Source organism: Varanus komodoensis, unplaced genomic scaffold (genome assembly GCF_004798865.1).
Source record: "Varanus komodoensis strain SLA01 unplaced genomic scaffold, ASM479886v1 scaffold4, whole genome shotgun sequence".
Classification (NCBI taxonomy): domain Eukaryota; kingdom Metazoa; phylum Chordata; class Lepidosauria; order Squamata; family Varanidae; genus Varanus; species Varanus komodoensis.
Genome location: NW_025335941.1, coordinates 36810909 through 36836469, shown reverse-complemented (window position 1 = coordinate 36836469; position 25561 = coordinate 36810909). Strand labels below are relative to the sequence as shown.

The window sequence follows — 25561 nt, the reverse complement described above, 5'->3', positions numbered from 1 at the left end:
ATATACTCATTATGCTTATATTGCCTTAATATCCAGGGAAGATTGGCTTCTAGTGAAATTATTACTTCTGACTTTTCATACAAACTTGTAATGATTATCAGCAGTGCTTGCTCCCCAAGATCTACAACAGAAATAAATACCACATAGATTTGCTTGTAGTCCAGCTGCTTTATTCACAGTTTTGGTTTTACAGTACAGAACTCAAAGTCCCGCTTTCCCCAGAAATGAATGTCAAAAGTGTTTTAACAACAGCATCATTTTCTGATGGCCCAGAAAAAAGCGTTAGTTTTACCAATTCCTAGGTAGAGATGGAAGGTTGCTCTGAAAAGAATAAAATTGGGGGTTAGGGGAAGAAGCAAGGGAGAAATATACCCTTATCTTTCAAGATAAAGAGATAATATTGAAAACTGAAAATCCCAAGGAAATTGCCAACAAACACAAACAATATTCTTTGAATTTATCAGCATTGTCTTAAAACATTTTTTTGCAAATTAATGCTATTACAAATTTCAGAGATCTAAAAAACAAAAGCTAGTAACATTAGTAATGACATTCCTCTTGAATTTAACTAGAAAACTCAACAGGAGAGTGGTAAATGTAATTTCGAATATTACAAAATGGTTTTTGTAGGTTTTCTGCATAAGGCTGTTACACTGCTTTACCTACTTTCAGTTTCTCTGCAGAACTAAGATCAGATTTTTAGACATAGCTTTTTCTTTTCTGCTTTTCTGTTTCATATCTTCTAGGCAGTGTTCTGTTATGGCAGAATATTGCAATTGTGCAAGTAGAAAATATGTTATTTTTCATCTTAACCAATAATATTCCATTTTCTCTCTCCAATCCCCCCCACCCCAGACTGAAAGATGTCTTAAAAAGCCAAAGTAAAACTGGAGGTCACGCATAAACAAGCACGAGTAAAGAATGACAAGTGTACAATGAATGCCCTGTGTATAAAACGTTTAGGCATATAAACAGATTTATTTATTTATTTGTTTACAGCATTTTTATACCATTCCTATGGTCAAATTACGCTTAGGATGGTTTATATGATGGTTTAATCACTTTAATGTTCTAATCTGGAAAGCTACTAAACATTATACAACACAATCTCTGAATCTATTTACTTCTCTCATGCTCTAGATTGCTGCATCTTCTGTATCGACTGTGAACTGAGAAATGCTTGAAGATACACATAATGAAAGAAGAAACATATAAAAAGTTGAGAAGCTTATCTCAATTCATACAAATCTTCAATTTTCTGAAACCCATAAAGATCAAAGCAAAACATCCTCTGCCTATTTATTCAGAAGTGTCTTAGAGTTCCAACAGTTTACTCTTAAGTGAGTATGCACAGAATTTCACCTTTCCAGTGTATGATTTACTGTTTTTAAAAAACAGTCTAATGAATATCCAAATTTATTGCTATTCTTAACATAATAGAGATGTCTTTTCTCTCTCAAAAATAGAGTTGCCTTAGTTTCTGCATAATATCCAAGTCTGTGTATAGGGGTACTGAAAACCTTGTGCATCCCTAGGTTGATTGTTTAATATCCTAATACCACATCACAGTCAACTTATAGAATTGGAGCCAAGTTTTTTTTAAAAATGCTATGGAAAGCTAGGGCCCACAGAAACCCATAGCCTCCTTGGGTGTATGGAATTTGTTGCATTGGCCTTTGAATTTAGGCCAGTCCACTCAAGCCCAGGCACTGTCATATCTATTCCTCAATATTGGTGATTTTCTTCAACTGTCCTTTCATTCTTATTGTTCCAACTGACAAAAACTGAGTGATGTTTAGAAAGATAATTAGGCTTGAATCTGGAGATGCATTGCATGACTGAAAAGGCACTTCTGCTTGTGCAAATGAGCCATGCTAAATTCTATCCATTTCCCCATTTCACTGCAGCCCCTAATATCCACCATAGACCATTGCAAGGGGTTCCTTATCCCTCAGAAGCAGCTAGGCAGGGGGCCATGTGGAAGAGAAGCAGCTACACACAGAGTTCTGCTGATCTTGCTGGATCCTGCCCACTGTACAAGTTGAGGGACCGACTGCATTAAATTAATACATGTATACATTTAAATTTCCTAAATACACCAATCATTAACTAAATTCTATTGATTTCAATGGAACTGAGGTCCAATTAGTATGGATCCAACTCAGTATATTTCATGCTCCTCAAACAGTAAAGCAAGGTGCAGTTTGGTACAATAGTAAGTAATGTATACATTTCAGTTTTCCAAACATTTCTGGTTCATTCTAAAAATCAAGAGAACATGATCAGTTTCTTACATCCAAATCTTGGTTTCCATATTTCCAGAGATTTTACATCTGTGCTGTAGGTATCTAAGACTGGTCCATTATTCTTAACAACTTTGAACAATTCAGACAGAAAAAAACAGATTCTGTCATCACAAAAAAGTATGATCTCCACTGCAACCTAAGAAGTACTGAAACACAGGTACCTATTCAATACCCTCCAGATGTGCTAGAAGACATCTTCTATCACTCTAGTCCAGATCCAGAGTCACATGATTGGGAAAGGTGGCCGTAGAATATTTTCATCTATAACCACTTAATGCTTCATACAAAGCATTCATGATGACAGGTGCAATTTTCTAAGTTTGGTAAGATTGATCAACCTGGGATAAGATCAAAATATCCTTTGTTATAAACTTGCTGTGTAAGAGGTCTGTTTCAGTTTTACCCTAGACATTACCAGATTCTTTAACAACATTAAACAGATGTTCAGTATCTTTCTCCATATCCACAGATGAAGTTAAACTATATATTGTTATAGTGAATTCTGCCAACCCCTACAGGATGAATTGATACTTTTATTTTCATTTTAATTCTTTGAGGCCTGCTTCTAGCTGAAAAGCAGTACAATTTTCAAAGTGACATTAGGAATATCTTTTGATAAGGAAAGAGTAAATTATGAACGTTACTGATGGGAGTCAGAAATCTTAAAACAGAATTCATACATTCTAATCACTGAAGCTTTTCTTCTTGGACTATCTAGCACTTGGCTTACCAAAGCTTCATTATTAAGTGAATGTATAAGCAAACACCAAATACTTGTGCATGTATGATATATAAACATTAATCAGTAGTGGTGGTGGTAGCAGCAGTTAACTTATTTTACAGGAACTTGAACTTTTCATGTTTTCACGTACGTTTTGCATATAGGCAACAGCAAAATGGTGAACAATGGTTGACATTCTGATGGTACAACTTAACTTTGGCCATCATTTCCATGAATATTCAGTTTTATTTCAGTTTCAGAACCTGTGTAGGCCTGAGACTCACACTCATCTGGGTTCTACACCCTTCTTAGTTACAAAGTTTACCAGGTGATTTGAGCCTGTCACTAATAATCAGCCTAACCTACCTCAAAAGATTCTTCTGAAGATAAAATTGAGAGCAGGAGAATCAAGTAAGCCACTTGGGGTTCTTTGCAAGAGGGAAAAAGTTGGGATAGATCAATTTAATCAATAAAACTCTTAACAGATTTGCATTTCCAGGCTTTGCATTTACAAAGCCATTTCTAATGAAACATAATTATGTTTGGTTAAAACAAGATCTGTGCCAGAAACAAAGCATACTAATTTCCCTTCAAAAATGCTGTGTTGCAAACATATAGGCTGGATACCTCCTGGACAGCAACAGATCCTTCTCCTAAGCTTTCTGAACTGTATGGCCATAGTTCACCAAGATCATTTAACCAGTGACAGGAAACTACTGTATTACACATGTTTTTTCTTCACAAACTTGCTCTAGTTTTCTCCTAACTGCATAGTTTCCTGCCATAGTACACATTTGACAAATTATAACAGGTTGCAGGGATGAACATCTGACTTCAAAATAAATTACTCAACACAGCAGAAACTGACTTCAGAGTTGTAGCAAACACTAGCGGCAACTCTTAAGTAAAATAGGCTAGAGAGAATTCTGTAAATAAATGTTTCAATTAGCAAGGTAAATAACTGCCTGCTTGGCCTCAGAGAGCAGCTTGCAGTCTAAACCTTAAGCAGTGTGCAACATTACAAGTTATGCTGATCACATTTTCAGTGCACCTCATCATACCATATTTTCCCCAAGTTATCTGCATTTGCAGTAATATTACACAACATCAGGGAATCATACACAAGAAACTGCAAATGGAGCAGCCCGTAGCTTTTAAAAAGAACACATGTATATAGTAAAATTTAACAGTATTTCTAAGGCACATGGTAAGAAAATAAGTAGACAAAAATTAACTGCCACACAATGACAGTTTGAACAGCATGTGGGAAGTGTTCATGTCCTTTCTCTCATGGCTGTTTATATACATCTAATACCAGCTGTCAGTGAACCCAGTCTTTGGGATAGCGCAAAACTTCTAAGATTTCTGCTTCCCTGGAATCCTGTGGAGGTGAATGCATATATTCCCACCTGTAAAAAAGAAGAGGAAAAAGGAAAAAAAAATTAAGTTCTTCTTGTCCCCCTCAATATTTTAAATCACTAATGTTAACACTAAGTTTTACATTCCATGTAGGGAATATGATCTAGAACAGGTAAAGGCTACTTGGTGCCCTCCAGATGTCTTAGACTACAACATCCATAAGCATAAACTAGCACAGGTAATGGTCACAGATTATGGGAGTAGTAGGCCAAAACATCTCGAGGGCACCAGGTTGCTTAACTGAGATAGGCATTTAATGGTACTGCCTATTTTGATCCGTACAAACTTTTACCAGGGTTCTGTTTGCATTCTGTATTCTACAGCTCAACAAATACACCCATTTTTCAGATGAAGAATTTCTCATATTTGCTTTCTTCTACCGAAATATTTAATTTAGTGATACTTTACAGAACTAACCTATTCCCAAGATATACCTGCTTGGCAGGATAAAATCACTATTAAATTCCCTTGCACAGGTAGACCAAAATCAGATGCTGGCATTTCATCTGTGAGTGGAGCCATGGCAGTATGCACACACAACACAATGGGAAGAGTGAAGGCTATGGCAGGGATGAGAGGCTTTATTCAGAACTTTGCATGTTCAGGAATTGCTCATGCCCCCTGTGATAGCAATGCTAAACCTACTAAAAAGACTAATACAAGTAAACATTGGAAAGCAAGTAGCAGATCTCTTTTTGAATAAAAGAGGTTGTGCTGTGGGCTGTAAATCCAGGTAAGCTCCCACCATGCACTGAGGCAGAGGAGGAGAAGCACAGCTGCTGCAGCTGGCCAAACAAACAGGAATTAGATGCAGAGTTCCAATGAAAGCAAGTCTTACCTTAATGGCAACTTTATCAACTACACCCTCAATGATTCCTCCACAAATGTAAGCACTGAGCAAACTACTAAGCAAATGTGTACTCACTAAATACAGCTTGGCTCCCTCTCTCTATTGCCTGTTCACCTAACAACAGCCAATGTCTCCTGCAGCTGTTTCCTTTTGTATACTACTATCTTCATGTCTCTGGTTTCTCTTCATGTTGGAAAGAACTTCCCTCACCTACTGACCTTCACTCTACAAGTAAAATTCGGCAAAGCAAGTCATTCCTCTCTAGCAGCTCTTAATTGTTATGAACCGTCCAGAAAGCTTTGGCTATTGGATATTATAGAAATGAAATGAAATAAATAAATTCCTCTATTCTGTATCCAAAGTTTTGTTAACACCAGGCTTGCTACAACAATAAAAAATTCTCCTTTTCTGAAAAATGATGCATTTGATATTAGCAGAAAACCTTCAAGTCTAAAGCAATACTTTGTAGGCACCAATCCAGTAAAAGAGGCCTACCCTGAACTCATCAAACCCCTTTGATCAGGACCCTGGGTGCATTGCTTCAGGCAGATGGAAACCTGTATCCATCAAGCTACTACTCCTATGCACACATTTGAAGCTGGGCCAGACACCTGACTTTAGCCCTAGTACAATGCACCTTGTTACAATTAAAAGTAAAAGAACTTGTTAGTTTCCTATCAAAGGAGTACCTGTTTGGCTGGTTATATTTATATTCTTACCTGGCAGTGAGTGGCAAAGACATAAGAATACTTTCAATTCGTGATCCTGGTGTTGCAAGACCAAACTTTGTTCCTCTGTCATAAACAAGATTGAATTCCACATATCTGTAGAATAACACAGGGTAAAAAAGCTGGTGAGACAGTGTTAGTTTGTTGCAGGAAAAACATAAAGAGTTTTCTGGGACTAACAAAATTATTCTAGCATAAACTTTCATGGACACAGTCCTCTAATCATTCATGAAACATTTATCTCAAACTGGCAGATGCTGGTGGTGGCCATGTAAACCACCAGAAGGAATTGAAATGCAGAAAGTATAGTGATAATGAACAGTTGCCACTCACAAAATGCTGTTGGGTGATAATATAGACTTATTCCCAATGGTGAGTTGATTAACATGTGTAGTGTGATGATAAAGAAAATCTTCTAATCTTAAGAAAAAAGTATAGAAGCAAGTAGTGAAGGGATAATGAAAATGCACATGAAAGAGACGATCCTATGGCTTTCTGACACCTAGAGTTCTCTGATGAGCCCCCACCCCTTGCAGCCACTGCCCCCACCCCCCAAAAAACCCCACTGGTTTTTTCTCTAAGGACAGAAATGTGCCTCAGAGAGGGGAAAATGAGCGTGCCAGACAGCAGGGAGAAAAGGAGGCTCTGGCCATCTACTTATTCAGATTCCTGTTGGCACCCCAGCCTCCTCCTCTTCCCCTCCCTGCCACTTTATCTAGACAGCCAAGAATGGCAACATAGATAAAATGCACAGGGTAAGGTGGCGATAGCACTTTTGGCTGCTGGATGTATTTAAGCTTCTAAGTTCAGAAGCATATGTGCATCTAAGGTGGGGTCAATAGAATTGTTTCCCAAGAGTTTCTTCAAAAAGTTAAGGAAAAATACAGTGGTTTCTATGGAACTTTCTCTGGAGGTATAAGAATAGTATAGCTTAAGTTTCTGATAAGGCACAGGAAGAAATGTGAGCATCTACTTGTGCAATTTTACTTGTGCAATTTTAAACTGTAAAACTGCATCCCAAGCCAGCTTTTGCTTTACTGTAATATTTCACGTCAGCTCTAGTTATCTAATAAGAAAACTGAACACCACACGATATAGCAACAGTCTTAGCCACTGCAAACACTGATATTTACATTGCCTCTAAACCCTCATGGCATAGCGCTCCCTATCTTCACCACCAGTCACAATGAGTGAAGACAGAAAGGGGAGGTGCTCTAATATCTTCTTATCGTGGAGCAAAGATAGACAGAACTCAGCAGAGGACCCACAGTTAGCTTAATCCTAAGCTTTACATGGTTTACCAGAAGGCATGAGTGTCACTGATATGCTTCCCCCACACCTCAAGCAATGTTCTAATCTCTCATAAAAGAATATTTGCTCGAACACCCTGCTATCTGAATAGAACTGCTCTCATCAATTAAAGTCCATGCCACTGGAGACAGACACTAAACTTGGAAATTTAGTATTCTTCTCCATGGAACTTCTTCTCTGGTCACTTCTGTGCAAACTTTGTTGCATAGCCAGTCCTTTAAAGAGAATCAGAAATTGTGAACATTTGGAATTTTAAAAAAGTGTAATACAACTGTTGGGAAATTTCAGTTATCTTAAAATACAGCTGCTAGGATGTTGACTGGGTACATTTCTTGCCATTACTGAAAGAACTTCACTGACTTCCAATATAATATGAAGCACAACTCAAAGTGCTGGTGCTTATCTTCAAATCCCTGTACAACTTAGGACACAGGTAGTTAAAGGAATACCTGTACTTACAGCAAACTGGTGGATTGAGATCATGTTCAGAAGCTCTCTTCTTGGGGTCCCTAAAGATAAGACTGGCAACAGCCAAAGCCAGCGTCTTTTTTGTGGTGGCACTTGGTATGTGGAACTTCTTCCCAAAAGAACTTCATCCGATGCTAACATTGTTATGTTTTCAGCACAAATTAAACATTTTTAATCACCAGACCTTTTGCAATTTATATTTTAAAAAACATGGTGTTATTTATTGTATTTTAATCTTGTGGTTATTGATAAGTTTTGTTGAACAGCAGCATACAAGTGTTGTAAATGAAGTAAAATAATTACTTTACTAAAGTAAATTCATTTTACTTAACAAAATATAAACAAGTCAAATATGTAAGTGGATTTTCAACCATAAACCAGTAGCAGAAACACTGTTCTTTGGGACAAGCTCATCTTAATAAAAAAGCTTCTTGGCCAATTCAAAATTATGTTACTTTTGGTTTTGCCTTATTTTTTTAAAGTGCCAAATTATTTTGGATTAGCGGTCAGTGGGTACATCAACTGAAAGCCAGAAAGCTATCTTTCATCCCAAACATAAAACATAAACTCTTTCTCACATACCTTCCTCTACGGATCTGCTGCCACAATTTTTCTTCTGGGGTGAATGTGTCATGGCAGTGTTTCTTCACAATAGGAATGTAACAAGGCACAATGGCTTTGGCACAACTCTGCACAAACTGAAAGGCTTCTTCTTTTGAAGGTGAGTCCAGGTCATCAAAAAATATGCCACCAATCCCTCGTCGTTCTCCACGGTGTTTGATGTAAAAATATTCATCACACCTGTAACCAACAGCAACTCAAATACATCACTGAAGTACAATAGTCTAAAATAGCCAAAATGCACATTACAGCAAAAAATTATGCTAGTTAAATGAAATCAAAATCGTACATTATAAAGTAGCAACTATTTTCCCTTTCAATAAAAATGCTAGATAACAAAAAGCATTATAAAAGCAGACTTCTAAATGTATTGGTAAGAGTGAGCACCAAGCAAACCTTTAAAACAGAAGTTATGGTAGACATATAAACAATATTTTTAAGTTAAAAGGAAGCTAGTTCACTGAATTTCCAATATATCTATCACTGAAAGCTCCAATTGTTCAATAGCACAATCCTCTTTCTATACAGCACTTTTTAAAATTATTGCATTACATTTATATCTCACTCTATTCATTCTTACAAGGAACCAAAGGTGGCTTACATACCCCTCCTCTACTCCATTTTATTCTCACAGCAACCACCCTGTGAGGAAGGATTTAACTGTGAATGAGTGACTAGCTCAAATAGTCTAGTAAGCTTCATGCCCAAGTGGAGGATAGACCCTACATCTCCCTGCTCCACAGTCCAAAACTCTAACCATCATGCCATACTGACTTTTGATTTTTTGGGGCCACTGATATATATTGAAGTCTGGAAGAATACTGATCTTGAACCCAGAAAGGCTGCCTGCTGCTGATCTTCCAGTTATCTCCAAACAGAACAGGTCAGTCTCGGAAAATAAGGTAAACTCCAGTCTGAAGGGTCCTAAAACATTTGTTCAAAGGAAAGGAAGCACTGCCCCAGTGCATATCAAAAGAGAACTGGGTTCAGGTGAATGAGGAGCAACAGTGCTATATTTTATTTAGAAAAGAAATTAAGACATTGAGCAGAGCTTGGCAAAATGTTAAGAATATATGCTTGTTGGTCCTTTTGAGCAACTAATATATGTACTAGACAAGGAAGAGCATCTTCTCCCTCCTTTCAAAGGCTGACGTGTGCAAGGAAGCTTGAATACAAGCATACACTTATTAATTCATAAAGCATGAACTGATCCTTACAAACCTAACTTTAGAATAACTGTTGGAAAATTATTTTCTTCACTGATTTAGACAAGGAGGCTGTTGAAATTCTTGAGAACTTTCATAGGCACATTCATTCAGAAATAACCTCCACAGTACTCATACTACCAGAAGAGATTTGTAAATTAACCCCAGATGCTTTATGACAATCTATTCTTTCCTCGGGAGAAAGGTTGATTAGGATACATACCATTTCTTAAACTTTGGATACAGCTCAGGATTATGTTCATCACAGGCTTCCTTCAGTGTTTTGTGAAAATGAACTGCATCTTCTTTGTTCAAGTAAGTTGGAGTAAGGTCTGTTCCACCACCAAACCACCACTGTTTATTACCTAAGGAAAAAACTCAGCCCAGAGCTTAATGTTTTACCTAGAAGGGCAAGTTACAGACCTTATTCTTGCATTTAGTCACAGGATATGATAATCTCATTCATTCATTCATTCATTCATTCATTCATTCATTCATTCATTCATTCAGGAGGCTTCTATGCTGCCCCATTCGCCGAAGCCTTGGGGCAGCTCACAATAATAAATAAACACAATATAAAAACAATGTAATTTGAGTCGACCTGGCCATTTACTCACTCACTAGTATGTAACAAATTAAAAATAAGATTACTGTGAATTTAAATTTAATTTGTTTAAATTTACATGATTTAATGGATTAAATCATCATGTAATCAAGTGGATTACATGATGCCATTCTGATTTATGTTGCTAAAGAATTAGAAAGAGTACAATCTAAAAACGGTATCACAAAATCAGATATACAGTTCATACATAGAAAGAACAGATTGCTACTTCTATCTTTGTCACACACTTTCTGGCATATGCAAATACACCAAGACATCATGTGGTACTGAGGAATTAAAGTGCAGAATTTAGAACACCCCAAAACAATTCATTGTTGTAGTATGAGGCTACTCCCTTTTGACATTTGTCTCCATCTCTCTCTGTCTCTCTCTCAGACACACACACACTTCATCACTACAGATTACAGGTCTTACCATCTGCTTCCTCAATTTCAAAGTATCTGTAGTTGAAATGTATAGTGGGAACATGTGGGTTCTTCGGATGAATAACAGAACTTACACCCATAGCACAAAAAGGCAACTTTCCTAGATGGCAACACAAAAAAGATGTCTTGATCAATAAGAGCAACAAATTGGGTAAGATTCAACAGTGTGCCAGTGTTAGTGCTAACAGAGTTGTGCTAGCATAAACAAATGCTTACACAACTTAACTACCAGAATGGCAAATTCTCTTTTTACACACTATGCTACATACATCAGACAAGCACTGGTTTATGCTAACAAAATGCCTTTAGCACTACTGGGACACTGCTGGGTTCTATCCCAGGCATTAAAAAATGGAACGAAAAGCTTTCTGTGTTTCCATTTCTATAGTCTTCATCTCAGACTAACTTTTTAAAGGCAGCAATATTTTAGATTTTGAATTAATTATTGTGTCTCATTATTCAAAACACATTTCAGATCTAGAAAAGATTTAAAAAACTATAGCAACATTAACTGCCAGCTTTAGGGGCATTTTCAATACTTTGCTGCAATCCTATACTCAGCTACCTGAAAATAATTGCATTGAATTTTATAATGTATTGTTTTGTATTGTATTCAATTATTTCTGTATTGACATATAGAAACTTGCATTATTTACAACCAAAAGCATGTTTTACAAAAGATTTGTAAACTTCCAGAAGGCTTTGGCTGTGGGAAGCTGGATGCTAGCCTAAACATATCTTTGATCTGATCAGCAGGACTGATCTCATATCCTTCAACAGATTTCAAGTAACCTGCCTCACCATTGTGGTACTTCAGATTTTTCCCCCTGCTTCTCATCTGTTTAGCTGCTTCTTCAGAAAGGTTCCCAAAAACAACTGACACATTGACTCCAGCCTTCTCAAATATTTCACCATCCTGGAGTACACAGCTGATGCCTCCTCCACCTGTTAAATACAAGAATCAGAGCTTTTACTCCCACTATGACCAAATTTCAAAATATTATGAGTATATTACTCAACATGGGCAAAACAGGGATAAAATTACAAGGAAATCAAGGAGTCAAACACCTTTACTGTTTCTTATGCCCCCACTTTTAAGAAGCTCTGTATGAGATGATTTGACTAAAATTGCCTACAGTCAGGTTGTAAATGATGGATTACTTTATTGTTTCTTTAATTTTGTCCCTTAATTCAAGCACTGGAAAAAGGGTGGATAAAGCATTAAATAATCTTATTACATCTTTAAGCATTACAAGTTCACAGCTGGTATTACTTTGTTAATACATTCCAACTTATTTAAAGTTCATCAGTTCATATAAATATGGCCATTGGCAATCTGAAGTTTGCAAAGAATATATTAAATTTTACTACCATTCTGCTCACTGACAAAAGAGCTATTTTTTTTTTACTATAAGCAGAAGGAAATTAAGTGGATGTCTCTTCCTAACCTCTAATAAAGGGGGACACAGCCACTTTCAACCATGTTTCTCAAACAATATATTTATATATGTGATAGGGGTCTGCATTGTTGTTGTTTTTGACAATGTAGCACTCTGATATTTGATAAGAGTAGAGAGAACTTCTGAATAGGATCCTCCTTTCTTATCTTCATCAGCTCACACACCATGTGTGTAGCACAAGATTCAGTCATAAAAAGCCCCCCTACATATTTCAGGATTTTTTACCTCTAAAATGGTTCCAGTGCAAGAGATTATGAAGCCCTAACTTTTCTAAGCCTTCTTTTCTTACTACACAACATTTTGTTATGGGTCTAACAACATCTTTATAGAGCTGCAGAAGAACCAAGCTAATATGTTTAACTGAGAGAGAAGTTTAGATGACATTTCAGTGAACAGAAAGCATGGTCTCAATAAATCAGGGGGACCTGCATACAGGGTCACCAACAGAAGCTGTTTGTTTTATTTATTTACTTCGAGTAGATTAGATTCCATATAGATTCCATCTCATATTAAAAATCATGACTGTATCATGTATCAAGCACATGTGTCCCATATGCCTGACAACAAAGTTTTAAGTCATCTGGACAGGACTTCCATTGGGGACAAAGCATCCTATTGGCTCTTTCATTCATTTGTTGCCACTGGGTTCATTGCCTTAGAATGATTAACAGACTCTCTGTAGTAGGGAATAAACCAACATCTGCACATGGGTTCTTATACAACTTCCCTGTCATCCACAGATATATATATCAGTCTGGATCCTATATATAAGACCTGCCCCTGAGTAGCAAATTATAAGTTATTTAAGCATCCTCTTCCCCTATTTGGGACACAGATAAAGATCATATTCCTATATTCCAAAATAAACTACTATATCTGAGCTAAGCAGTCACAGTCACTAATGAATTCAAATTTATTCATAAGCACACATAGCAAAAAGAAAAGGCTTAGATGGATGACAGAAGAAACACTCCCCCTTCTTAAGGGGAGATGAGATGCAGAAGCAGTAGATGACAGAAATAGGGTAAGAATCCAAAATTCAACTTTTCAGCAACTATCGTGTAGAGAAAACAAACTGTTAAAATGACCAGTGCAAGAAATGGAAGAGAACAACAAAAGAAGAAATGCAAAATATCTTTTCTTTAACACCTTCTCCAAGAAATCAAATATTTCCTAGATTAGGAATGTTAAAACACCAACAAGTGAACATACTATCTGATCAGAATAAAATAAAGAGAAAGTAGAAACAATATATTAGAAAGTGAAGTAGAAGCTGCTATGAAAGCACTTAGCAGGAATAAAGCACCCAGAGTAGATAGGATACCAATAGAACTATTCCAAGCTGCAGACACCGACTTGGTCCAAATCCTAACAAGAATATGCCAACAAATATGGAAAACAAAACAATGGCCCACATTCAATACCCTGCAAAACGTAAGAATACAGATGCAAAAGAGTGGAGCAACTATAGGGTCTTTTTATTAAGAATATTAGAAAATTGTACCTTGCAAGAGAAGTGATGCTTCTGGTATTGCAAAAAAGAATTTAATCCTATATGGAGGCATTCAAACTGGATTCTGGAAGAGGTACTGGCAATACAAAAAGGACAGAATATGGAAACAGAATGGTTTCCCATAAATGAAGGTGCTAGGCAAGGGTATATTTTATCTGTTTAATCTGTATGTAGTACATATCATAAGAAAAGCTGATTTAGGATCAAAGGAAGAAATGAACATTGGAGGAAGATCCATCATTTAATGTAGGAAGATAATACTCAATTTCTAACCAAAAACAGCAATGAACTGAAACAAGTCCTGATAGAGCGAAAGGGGAAAATGCAAAAAGTGGAATTGTAGCTGAATAACAAGGAAACAAAAAAAATCATGAAGAATTGCACAACTTTACAGTTTACAAGAAAGATTCTGAAATTGTGGAAGTGTTTGCATAGCTTGGATCAGTCATCAGTTGATCTGGAGACTACTTCCAAGAATTTAGAAGATTACTGAGACTTGGAAGAGCAGCAATGAAGGCATTAGAAAGGATCATCGTGTGTAAGGAAAGCTCACTGAAGACCAAGGCCAAGATCATCTGCACTATTGTATTCTCAATCAAAGCTGAGAGGAAAGAAAATGATGCATTTGAAACATGGTGCTGGAAGAGAACTTGAAGAGGGCACACCAAATATCTGAGGACTGATTCCAGAAAGGAAGCCATGGCTTTGAGTTTTCAAGAGCTGAGTGGGATGGTCAAGGACAGGAGGGTATTCATGCATAGGGTTGCTGTATGGCAAGACAACTTATAGAATCATAGATTAGTAGAGTCGGAAGGGGCCACGAAGGCCATCGAGTCCAACCCCCTGCTATTGCAGGACACCAAGTTACTTGACAGCATATAAAAGCAACAGCACCCAGTGAAAGGATGGATGAGAATACTCTTTAGCCAAAGTGTAAGTATGACAGGTCGCTTGAAAGGAGTCAGAGTAAAATAATCCTCAGTTTAAAACTTCCCATTCCCACTTAGTTTCCTAGAGCAATCTCAACTCATACTAAACTTTGTGTTGCCTGGCATTTCGAATTATTTTAATTAAGAACATGGGTTATAAATTCAAGATGTTTGTTACAAAACTGTGCACACTCACTAGGAAATAAAAGCCCTGCTGAACTAAGCTTGTGTAAAGAGGAACTATGGGATGAGGTTACTAGTTTAATGGAATTCAGTTCTATTAGTACAGGCACAAATGGTGTCAACTACTCTGGATAAGTTATCCTTAGTTAACAGCAGTATCCAGGGTTAGTCCTCCTTAGAGCAGACCGGCTGAAATGAATGGGATTTATGTTCGCCATAAATATGTCTTACATATTACAATGGGTCCACTTTAAGTAGGCCTGCACTGGATGCAGTCCCAGTGTGTACGGTGTGTATGAGAGCGGAACCGGGGTCACCTTCCTTCCTCTCCCAGCGGTCCACGGTGAAAGCGGCGCTGCGGTCGACCTGGGCCAGGGCTCTGCACACCTGGCTCTGCGTTTCCATGATGAGCAGCTCCATGCGGCTCTGCATGTCCCCACGCCGGTCCCGCAGGTCGCACAGCCGGCTCACCGGTGGGGCCATGAAGCGCTCGCAGAGCCGCTCTAGATCGTCGTCGTCGTCGTCGTCGTTCGCGCCGTCGGGTTCTTCCCGGGACAGCTTTCGCGGCTGCTGCCTCTGCCGCCGCTGCTCCTCCATCTCCGCCCGGCGCGCCAAGCCCAGCCCGGCCAGCGCCGCCGCTACTGCGCCCGCACCCCAGGCCAGCAGCGGCCGCCTCCGCCACCCGTTTTCCGCCCAGCGAGAAGAGCTGCCCGCCGCAGACTCGCCGCCACCGGAGCAGAAACTCCTGGAGCAGCGCGGCCCAGGGCCTAGCGACAGCGCCCGGGCACCAAGAGCGCAAGCCCCGCGCAAGAGACGGGACATGACGGCCACCACCGACCACCCCGAAACGCCTCCAGTGAACCCTCACGACGGCAGCCCCCGACGGTCCTGACAAAGTAGTGCGCGCCCACACCCTCTCGCTTCAGCGGTGGGAGGGAGGGGGAGGCACTCTGAAGCCACGGTTCTCGGGAGATGTAGTACCGCCGGCAACCACGTCATTGCCCAGTGGAGCCCCTTCACACTACAATTCCCAGCAGCGTCCAAATGGGCGCTGTCGCCGAGTAGGAGGAAAGGGGCGTGGACGTAGCAAAACGTTTAGTTGCTCAAGATAGCAGGTGTGGGCTTGAAGCACGTAGGACGAGAAAGACGGGAGGCGTGCGACGCATCAGCGAAGCAGGAAGTTAGCGCTTTGAGTAGGCCACCCTGAATTCTGCAAGAAGGAATGTAACTTCTCAGTAAACGTGTTTAGGCAAATTGTACTGAACGCGGCGGAGAATCTCGGTGGAGAATATGGTGATGCTGTCCTTTCTGTCGTCCGCCCTTCCTCCTCGCCCCAGGAATGGTCCCAAGAACCAAGAAATAAATTTACAGTTGTGCAATCGTGAGATGATTCACAGTCTTGAGGCGAAGAACCTGACGTCTTTGCCAGTCAGTTGCACAAGCTGGGTACATGCTTTCAAAAATACACCAGTTTTAAAGTGTTTCTGTGCTCATTTGGAAAGCCTCACAGTCTGTCAGTGTACTCCTGCCAACCGTTCGAAAGGCTCAGTTACTTTGGTGGCGTACTGTAAAGGCTGAGTTGATGGAAGACCCTAATTTAGCCTTTTCAGCATTTGGTATTCAAACCTCTGTATAAATTATCTTCAAGGGAAACTGCTAAGACCTGTGTCAGAGGGGCTCCATGAGCATTGCAGCTTTTATTCCAAGCTTTATTAGAGTGATCCATGATGAGCCTATTTGGGAGATGGGCTTCAGCACCATGGAGAGTTCCTATAATAAAAGTTGCCTTGGATAAGGTGCTCCACTGACATAGGAGTCACCAGTTTCCCCTAATTATCACAGTGATCCTTAGTGATCAAAGTAATCAGGGCTTTTAAAATGGATTCCAATCAAGTATGTAGCTTGCGGGTGCTCCTTGAACCTCTTTATCACTTGAGGCTCATGTGGCATCAGTGGCTCAGAGTGCCTTCTATCTCCTTTGGCTGGTGGACAGCAGGCTGTGCCCATACCTGGACAGGGATTACCTGGATTCAGTAATCTATGCTCTGGTAATCTCTCAATTAATAGGGATGCAGGTGGCACAGTAGACTACTGCAAATGCACTCAATGTGGAGCTGCTCTTGAAGATGGTTCAGAAGCCACAGCTGGTGCAGAATGCAGCAGCCAGATTAGTAACTGGGACCCAGAGGTCTGAACAGATAAGACTGGTTCTGGCCTGCCTGCACTGCATGCCTGTATGCTTCTGGGCCCAATTCAAGGTGCTGGTCTTAGCCTATAAAGCCCCACATGGATTGGGACTGCAATACCTGTTGGAGCCCCTCTCCCAACCTCGATCTACCTGGACACTACACTCAACCTCTTGGGCCTTCCTTCAAGTGCCTTTTTTGTGGTGGCCCCCATCTTTGGAACAACCTGCTGCAGTCTGCCTAGTGCCAAACCTGCTATCTTTTTGGTGCTGGATTAGGAAAGCCCTCTTTGTGGAGGCCTTTAAAGATTTCCCAGGTCATTCAACTAATGGGTTGATCCAGGTGCCTTTTTCCTTTCTGCTTGATCACCTCTTTTTATTGTATTTCTATTGTATTTTAATACTATTTTAAATTATTTTAAAACACTTTAAAATATTATTTATAAATAAATTTATTTTAAACATTGTTTTATGTACTGTATTTTATTGTTTTTATATCTTGCTGTTATCCACCCAAGGAACTCTAATTACCAGCGATATAGAATGAATGCATGAATGAATGAATAAATAAATAGATAGATAGATAGATAATTCTTAGTCAATCCCTTTAGTATGTCTTTCTCTTGAATCTTGAAAAAGCTGCTATTGCCAACATTCACACACAGAAGTACAAGTCATTCAGGCATCCTTCTAAACCATGGTGTCCTCCAAATATTTTGGACTACAGCTTCCTGCAGTCCCAGCCAGAATGGGCAATGCTAATGGAAGATGGGAGTTGTAGTGCAAGACATCTAGATAGTAGACTAGTGCAGAAAAGACTGGTACAGAAATAAACACCCTTACCCACCAGAAGTTTTGGGCTAATGCTGGTACAATGCCTTATCATTGGCCATGATGGCTGAAATTGAGGGGAATTGTAAAATATCCAAGGGTATTTGGATACCCTTGAGGGTGCCAGGTTCTGTATCAATATGTTTGCTGGTTCCTATTCATTAGGAAGTAGGGTGTTTTACCTGTTCCAGATGGAGTTGCACTCCCCTTGAAGGAGCAGGGCTGTAGGTCGAGAGAACTCTCAGAATGATATGAACATGTCCAAACACCATGAAACCAAAATATGAAATATAGAATAATAGCTAAACAGCAAAGAATAAAATTCAGCTAGAGAAAATAAAAAGGGCTGGGTAGGAGTGAAGGAAGTTGAAGGTCATCAACATCTGAAGGAGCACAGCTTCCCCCTACCTTGTAGAAATTATGAAAATTTACAGGCTTTGGATGAACATGTGGATAAACCCAGGGCCTGTGATTACCTGCAAGTCCTGCTATGTGTGGACCTCAAGTTGTAATTTGATGTTTCTGTGGCCTGGTTTCTAAGACAATTCAGTGTGTTTATGAATGATATACAATCTTCAGCTGCCTTCAACTATTTACCAATATAAAGTTTTAACTAACAGGAAGACAAAAAGGTGGAATATAAATGCAATAGAAGGAGGAGGAAGAGGAGAAAGCTTTTTAGAACATAATCATGCTCATGTTTAAACAGAAAATTCCTACAATTGCCAGCATTCTCCAACAGGCCATGTAGATTTTTTTCCCTGTCTAAACATGTACAGACTTGTTCCCTAAAGTAATGTCAATTCATTAACATGAAAACAGTAGTGACAATTTAGATGTAGAAGGTTTGGACCAACATACACTTAATAATTTTAAAAATTCAGTAACAGTAAGTGTATATCAATGTAATAACAATATGCACAGTTAAACTGTTCTAACTGCTTGAGTGTGAATGCACTCACTATTTGTTGATCTTGGCACACTAATAGTATTCCAATGTGTGGGTGTTACTGTGTTCTGGAGTATAAAATACATCTCATTCTGATTTTGAAGGGCCACATGTATATAAACTATAGATGTACAGTCCCAGAAAGTATTCCTGTTGCAGGCATGTAGCAAGGTAGAGACCTGTTCTCCCTGCAGAGGAGGGCAGGATGCACTCCAATGGAGCCAAGCTCAGGGAACCAAGGTTCCATTTAGATGCCGGGAAGCACTTCCTGACAGTTAGGACCCCTAGGGTATGGAATGAGCTTCCATGGGAGGTGGTTAAGGCCCCATCGGTGAGGGTGTTCAAGGATAGGCTAGACATGCACATGGTGGGCATGTCATGAGCGGAGCTGGCTGGAGCTGGGGGTCAGAATAGATGGCCTGGGAGGCCCCTTCTGACTTGCTCTGTTTCTATGATTCAGGACTGAAAAGAAACACCCTGAAAGAAATTTTAATATGACACTATGGGAAAGGTCACTTGCAGAGAGAGTCGCATCTCCATTACCTCATCAGTGACTTACTGTTTTGTTTGGTCTCTGGAGAACCAGTTCAGAGAACAGAGAGACTGACTATCCATTGCATCAGCCTTGCCCAATCTGCCAGATGTGTTGGGAGATCAGCTCCCATAATTTCCAGACAGCATGGCCACTGGCCCTGCTGCAGCATGCACATCCAAGCAACGCATTGTTTGAGGCCTATACAACCTTCAAATAGCCCAGGGATTGTTTTAGGCTTATCTGAGGAATGAGTAACCTTCAGTCAATCCATGCTGCCAGCATTTACATGACAAGGCAAGCCTTGAATGCAGGGGACCTGTGGGTTCCATACAAAAATTGTGCCCAAAATAACAGCCCCCATTAGTAAATTCAACCATGGTGGTCTGTCATGCCATGGGAGGAGGCAAGTTCAGCTGCAACATTTTTGCATCCATCTATAAACTGCATCTTATCCAAATGTTACATGAACAGAATTGCTGGAAACATGTTATGCTATTCCAGACAAGAACAGTAGAGGGCAATATACAAATGATTTTGAATTCTTGGTTATTTTTTTGCATCGCAAAGTAATGGAAATTTTCTGTTGTTGTTTAGTCCCCAAGCCAAGCCTGACCATCATAACCCCATGGACAAAAATTTACTAAGAAGAATTTGATCCCAATACAAACTGACCAGAGTTATCCATTAGGCTAAGAGATATTTGGTGTGTATGGCTGTAAAATACTAACACTAGATAATTGTATTATATAAATGAAAATGGGGCATCTGGCTCTGAAGAAGTAAAAAAAAGTATGTTGTGGGTATTCAAGTAGCCAAAAGTAACAGTAAATAAATCTACAAAGGATTCATGTCTAGTAAATATCATTCCCTCCCACTCCCATTACAGTCCTTCCTACAAGCTGGTTTAATCTTCTTCCCTTATTTCTCATTGTTTTGTTGCACTACTTTGAGTTGGCTTGGTGCCCTCTTTTGGTGGGATTAAGTCTAACTTTCAGTGTTCTTTTTGAAGATGGAATTGGTGCAGATCCTAGGCTTTCCAGTCTAGTCTGGGAAGGTTGAATAGCTTCTTCCCATGGAGAACCAATGGCAGGAGCTAACCCAAAGGTCTTGGAATGCTCTTCAGAAGTTATGCAAAACAGCAATTTTCCTACAGAAATCAATAAATGACATTCACTGATAATGGATTAATTTATTAAGTTGACCGGCACTTTGCTGGTATGTAATAAACCTCCCCCCCGCACATGCATTTCCATCATCATGTGAGGGCCCAAGCATGGGATGTACAGGCTGGGAACTAGGGCCCTCTGGTCCAAGCTGCAACCCTAGCATTAAGAAGGAAACTGAGACTGAATATTTATAGAAACTTGTTTCCTTGAGTCATTGTGCCTTTTTTCCAGATACTGTGAAATTTCCGGGAGCAAGTCAAAAGCCATGGCAAGGTAACACAAGCAACTTTTTGACAGTGAGTTATTGGTTGTACTAAAAAACAGATAAAGCGTATTTATACAATTAAAGTAGGATCTGTCATTTGAAACCCAGTTTCACAGTGTATTTTTCAAAGTTCCTTCTGCAATAGATGGGACAGATGATTGGACTGAGAAAGTGGTAACCAAGGACACTGGATAGAGGAAGCCCATATTGCTGGCAAGGAATTCTCTCTCTCTCTCTCTCTCTCTCTCTCTCTCTCTCTCTCTCTCTCTCTCACACACACACACACACACACACACACACACACGAAAGTCAGATGTTCTGTTTTAGAGACATCATCTAGTTAAAGGGCTTTCAGAAGACCTTCCTTTATTTGAAGACTGTTCTATTTCAAGGGTAGCCAGTCCAACACAGTTTAAAAATAAAAATCCACAGGAAGGAATTGCTGCATATTGAAGTTGCTCTATAAACACCATGTAGACTTAATAGGCATAAAGACCCCTATCAGTCTTTCTGAGTTACTGGTGAAACTTATTGCATTCCTATTTAAATTATGGCAATTATTTTATATTTATTTACATAAAAACAGACACTTGCAAATATCAAGCATATCTGTACTCTTGTTTACCCTTTTTCTTTTTGCTGATTCATTACACTTTTCTGAGGTGGACAGTGTATAAATTGCCCATACACAGAGAGTATACTGCTTTGCCAATACACCTCCCCCCCCCATATTGCCTTATACAGTTCTATCTCCATATCATAAAATTGTATGTATGGGATAGAATTGTAGTTGGTCTGTGGTTGCAAGGATCCCTGGATGCTGGTCACTAGAACTTGCTGTTACCTTTACTATAAAGGGGCATAAAGTTTAATATTCAGGGCTCAAATCAGTCTTGATGCTTGTAACCCTCCAAGGATTACAGGCATCCTATGCAGGGAGGGGTGCAAAGTACTGGTTTGTGTGATTTCAGCTGCCTAAGTGTGATGCCTCAGAGCACGAGGAAAGTGGCTGAGGCACCACTGGGATACCTGTCTCCCCCTTTGCCCTTCCCTGCCCAGTTAACCATGTCTCTTGGGACCTCAGAGAAACAGCTGGTGCAGTTCCTTGCATGGTGGCTGCAGCTTCAGAGAACCAGCTACAAAATTAAAGTGCTTGTCTGACCTCATAGCTGAGTCTCCAAAGCCCAGTGGACTCTGTCTAGTAGCCATGAACTCTACCGGGAACTCAGATGTATTGCAATGTCCTGTACATGTTTTCTTATTCAAGGCAAGTGCAAGTAAGTTAAATAGGATTTACTGTTAGTTTTACCTTTGGAACTTTCCCAACAGCTGCTTTTGTCAGTCTATTGTTAAGCAAAAATAGTCACAGCATTTGTTTGTTTGTTTGTTTGTTTGTTTGGGGTATTTCTAACCTGTCCAATCACTACATGTCTCTGGGTGGCTTTTGGTGTAGAAACATGTGACAAATTGGGTGGAGTGCAGAAAATCAACTCTTTACTTGTAATCACACAAACCAGCTTGGTTAGAAATGGGTCTTTACGTAGGGCAAACAAAATGCCACATTCAGTAAAAGATGTCAAACTAACCCTAAATTCCTATCTCCACCTCCCAGACTGCATAGCATTGTGTAGCAAACACTTCAATCAGTACATTTGGCATATGTACTCCTGAAGAGCTGGCCAGATTTCCCAGAGTGAAGTTAATGATGGCTGTACCAGCTGAATCTTTGTCTTTGGGCAGTCACCTTCTTTTTGAAGATAGGAACCCAGGAGACCTGATAGCTTTGGGTCAATAATTCAAGGTGAGTTTGTGAACCATATTCTGATAACAACTCCATATTTGGCATTTATCCCATGCATATTTTGCTATGCTTCTGATAATACTTAATATAGTATTTCCAACTGATAATAATCCTTTGATATTTCCTTGTTGTTCTTATTAGTTTACATCTCTCACCTAATTTTCTAGTTGAGTTTTTCCCTGTTTGATATTCTAAGTTTAATCATCCCATTACATTTGAGACTTCCTAAATTTGTCAGTTGAACCTTCTTGTCCCTGATTCTCCTCTTGCATAAATCCCGTTTACAGTAGATTAAAGGCATGGATGGGCGCATGCTTAGATTTTGTCCACTAGAGAGGTGGATAAGCCTGCAGATCGTCCAGTTCCAGCACTAGAGAGCTGCCCTAGTAAAATGATAGGAAATTTATTAATGATGTAATCATTAACATTTTGGTAAGCCTTGCCAAAATAAAATAAAAGGAAGGGGAACAAAGGCTTACATGACAATCCCTAAGGGAGGGGGGATGTTTGTGATAGATAACCTGCCACTTCTAGATGTTGCAAGCCTGCTCCAGCCAGGGCAGATGGTTGAAGAGTGCTTTGCTGTTCCCCTTATTTTCTCTTGGAGCTCCACTTAAAAAAAAATCTGTAACACTAGGGGGAACATACCTCCCTGGCAATGTTGGGAATTCCGACTAGGGCCACATCAACGAGCAAAGAGGTTATCATTACAGCGATCTAAACCATACCCTGAATTGAGCTCTATGAGGAGGCCTCCAGCACAGAAATGTTGCCTTGCCAGCTAAGCTCTTCTTCACTAGGTGAAGGGTCCCTCCTCTCCAAATTTTAGTGTTGCTTAGTCTGAAACAGATCAATCCACTAAGGTTTACATTTCAGTGAGAAGTATGCCAGAAAAAATCATTTCACAAGGATTTCTGTAGCTTGCAGCTGAGTCAAATTTGTGATGAATACCAGGTACTCATTTTAAAAGGAAATTATTTTCCTGTCTCCTGTGATCAAGATTTTGTAGAATCAAGATAGCCCTCATGCCTCCACTGAAAGACAAATTGAACTTTTCCTCATTTCTTGTCTGAAATCATTACTTCTTTTCCAACAGAATCTTTCCATTCTTAGCAGCTGCTTCAGAGGCAGAAATTCAGTGTACAATGGATACCGCTGTGGCATGGAAGTTGCACCTTTGAATTTCTGTAATGCAGCTGCTGAAAGCACTACACCATCCAGGGACAGGGGAAAGTAAACACATTAAGCTCCAAATTCTGATGGTAATGGCCACTTTTCCAACTAGGAGTCCTCTGCCTTTAGGTGCTGCATGAAAGGTAAACATTGCCCAGAAGCAGCTTTCCTCTCACCGCATCCTGATGGCTAAAAAACAATAGCCTTGCCAGTCATTCCCAAGCAGGTAGAGCCAATGAATGAGGAAATGGTGATCTAGCACTACCCTTCCCTCATGCGATTCAACACCCTGTAATCACAATCAGAAGAGGAGCTCCTCCGGTATGAACATGATTAACTATGGCTTGAAAATGACTAGTACTAGAACCTGTTGCTGATTCTGCCTGCTTGTGGCAGAATCTCTAACTGGAGATTGTCACCCTGATTTGAAAGATTGTGCTAAGATTGTAATTCCTTACATAATATTTTGTAGTTTGAGACTGGGGCAGCCATGATGTTCAGCTCCTGTGCTCCAAAATAATCCCAAGGATTCATTTGCACCTAATGCAAAACTGTGATTTAAGGACATGTAAATAAGGCTTGTACGTTTGCTTTCCTTCCTCTACTCATCAGTTTGATTCAAATGAGTTACTTCCTAAACCTGATGGGAAAATAAACAATGTGTATGTGTTAAGAAGGCAGTCAAGGTGCAGTAAATCACACCTATCTATAATAATCCATAATGTCATCTATGTCTGTTATATCTCATTTTGAACTTGACATAAGACAGTGTTTGTTAGTTGGTGCACCTGTGATTGTTGCAATTTACATACATGGTTATTGGATAGGGTTCCATTTTCCTCTGTATAACAAGGTAATGCTATATAATCAAGGGGCTTTCCTTGTGAAAGAGACACTTGCTGCTTTCAGTTTCAGCTGTCTCTCCTGAAATTGCTGATATGTATGCTTCATTAAACCTTCTTGGATGAAAGTAATGCAGAGTTTTTTCAATATATATAATATTCAGACTGGCAAATTGTGGATGGTGCCTGCTCTTCAAACCATGATTTACCATTCTGGTTAGGAAGGCATGTGCAAACCACAGTTTGCCAGTTTAGATGTAATGGCAAAATTATGGTTTGTGCTACAGAAGAATCAGAGCTTATGAAGGAGGTATAGAAAGATGCATGTGAGTACAAACTCATGGATGGCAGTCTGAGAGGGATGGTTTAACTTGGTATCCCGAACTGAGCAGGGGGTTGGACCTGATGGCCCTCTGGCCCTCTCAACTCTGCAATTCTATGATTCATGTTGTCACAAAATATGGTTTGGACATCTAAACCAGTTCTGAGAATGTGGGATGTAGGACTGTGACTTCTCTCCTCTTCCAGTCTTTCTTTACTTCTTTGACTAGTAGAAATACTGACTGACCCCAAATCCCTCTATGGAGTTAACCCAAATTTGCAGAAGGAGGTATCCTTCCAAAGTCTTCAGTTCTGCCACTGCAGATCACATGCAGACTCCAAATGTCTTGTTCCTGCAGGCAGGGCTGACGCACCCATAAAGCAGGGTGAGCTGTCTGCATTTGGATGCGCAGCCAGGACGGCAGCAAGTTGTGCAACCTGCACCAGCCCCAACCTAGACAGGTTGCCAGCACTTCCAGTGGGTGCTCCAGAGAGCAATGCCAGCTGATCCTCCCCCGTCATATTTATCACAGCAGGAGAGTGGCCAGTGGCACTGTTTCAAGTGGTCCCTACTTCCACGTTGCTGTGGGGCTCGGGGGATTTGTGAAATCTTGGCACAGCTGATACCTCACAATATCTTGACCATGTGCTAAGATCTTGCAAGAGCCTGGAGCCACTCAGCCTTCTCTGCTGCCACTGCCATCAACCCACACCTGGCAGCAAAGGAAA

The 25561-nt window shown here is 39.9% G+C and overlaps 1 protein-coding gene across 2 annotated transcripts; it reads right to left on the bottom strand.

Moving 5' to 3' along the window:
* Positions 1 to 153: 153 nt before the first annotated feature.
* CPOX (coproporphyrinogen oxidase) lies at positions 154 to 15735 on the bottom strand. 2 transcript variants are annotated; one of them, XM_044441930.1, is made up of 7 exons: positions 15082 to 15730; positions 11481 to 11624; positions 10669 to 10779; positions 9853 to 9994; positions 8386 to 8604; positions 6016 to 6120; positions 154 to 4436 (listed from the first exon to the last, which is right to left on the bottom strand). In XM_044441930.1, exons 1-7 carry the CDS (start codon positions 15584 to 15586, stop codon positions 4349 to 4351), a joined length of 1314 nt encoding a protein of 437 aa, XP_044297865.1. In that variant the 5' UTR covers positions 15587 to 15730; the 3' UTR covers positions 154 to 4348. The 2 variants fall into 2 exon arrangements, with proteins under 2 accessions (XP_044297865.1, XP_044297867.1); XM_044441932.1 differs by lacking the exon at positions 154 to 4436 and having other exon boundaries at positions 6016 to 7937; positions 15082 to 15735.
* Between the last annotated feature and the right edge of the window lie 9826 nt (positions 15736 to 25561).

Coding starts and splice junctions, on each gene's coding strand:
- CPOX (XM_044441930.1), bottom strand. CDS start 15,586: ATGTCCCGTCTCTTGCGCGGGGCTTGCGCTCTTGGTGCCCGGGCGCTG. Junction 6,121..8,385: donor CAGCAGATCCGTAGAGGAAG/GTATGTGAGAAA, acceptor GTTATTCTACAG/ATATGTGGAATTCAATCTTG. Junction 4,437..6,015: donor TCTTTGCCACTCACTGCCAG/GTAAGAATATAA, acceptor TCTTTTTTACAG/GTGGGAATATATGCATTCAC.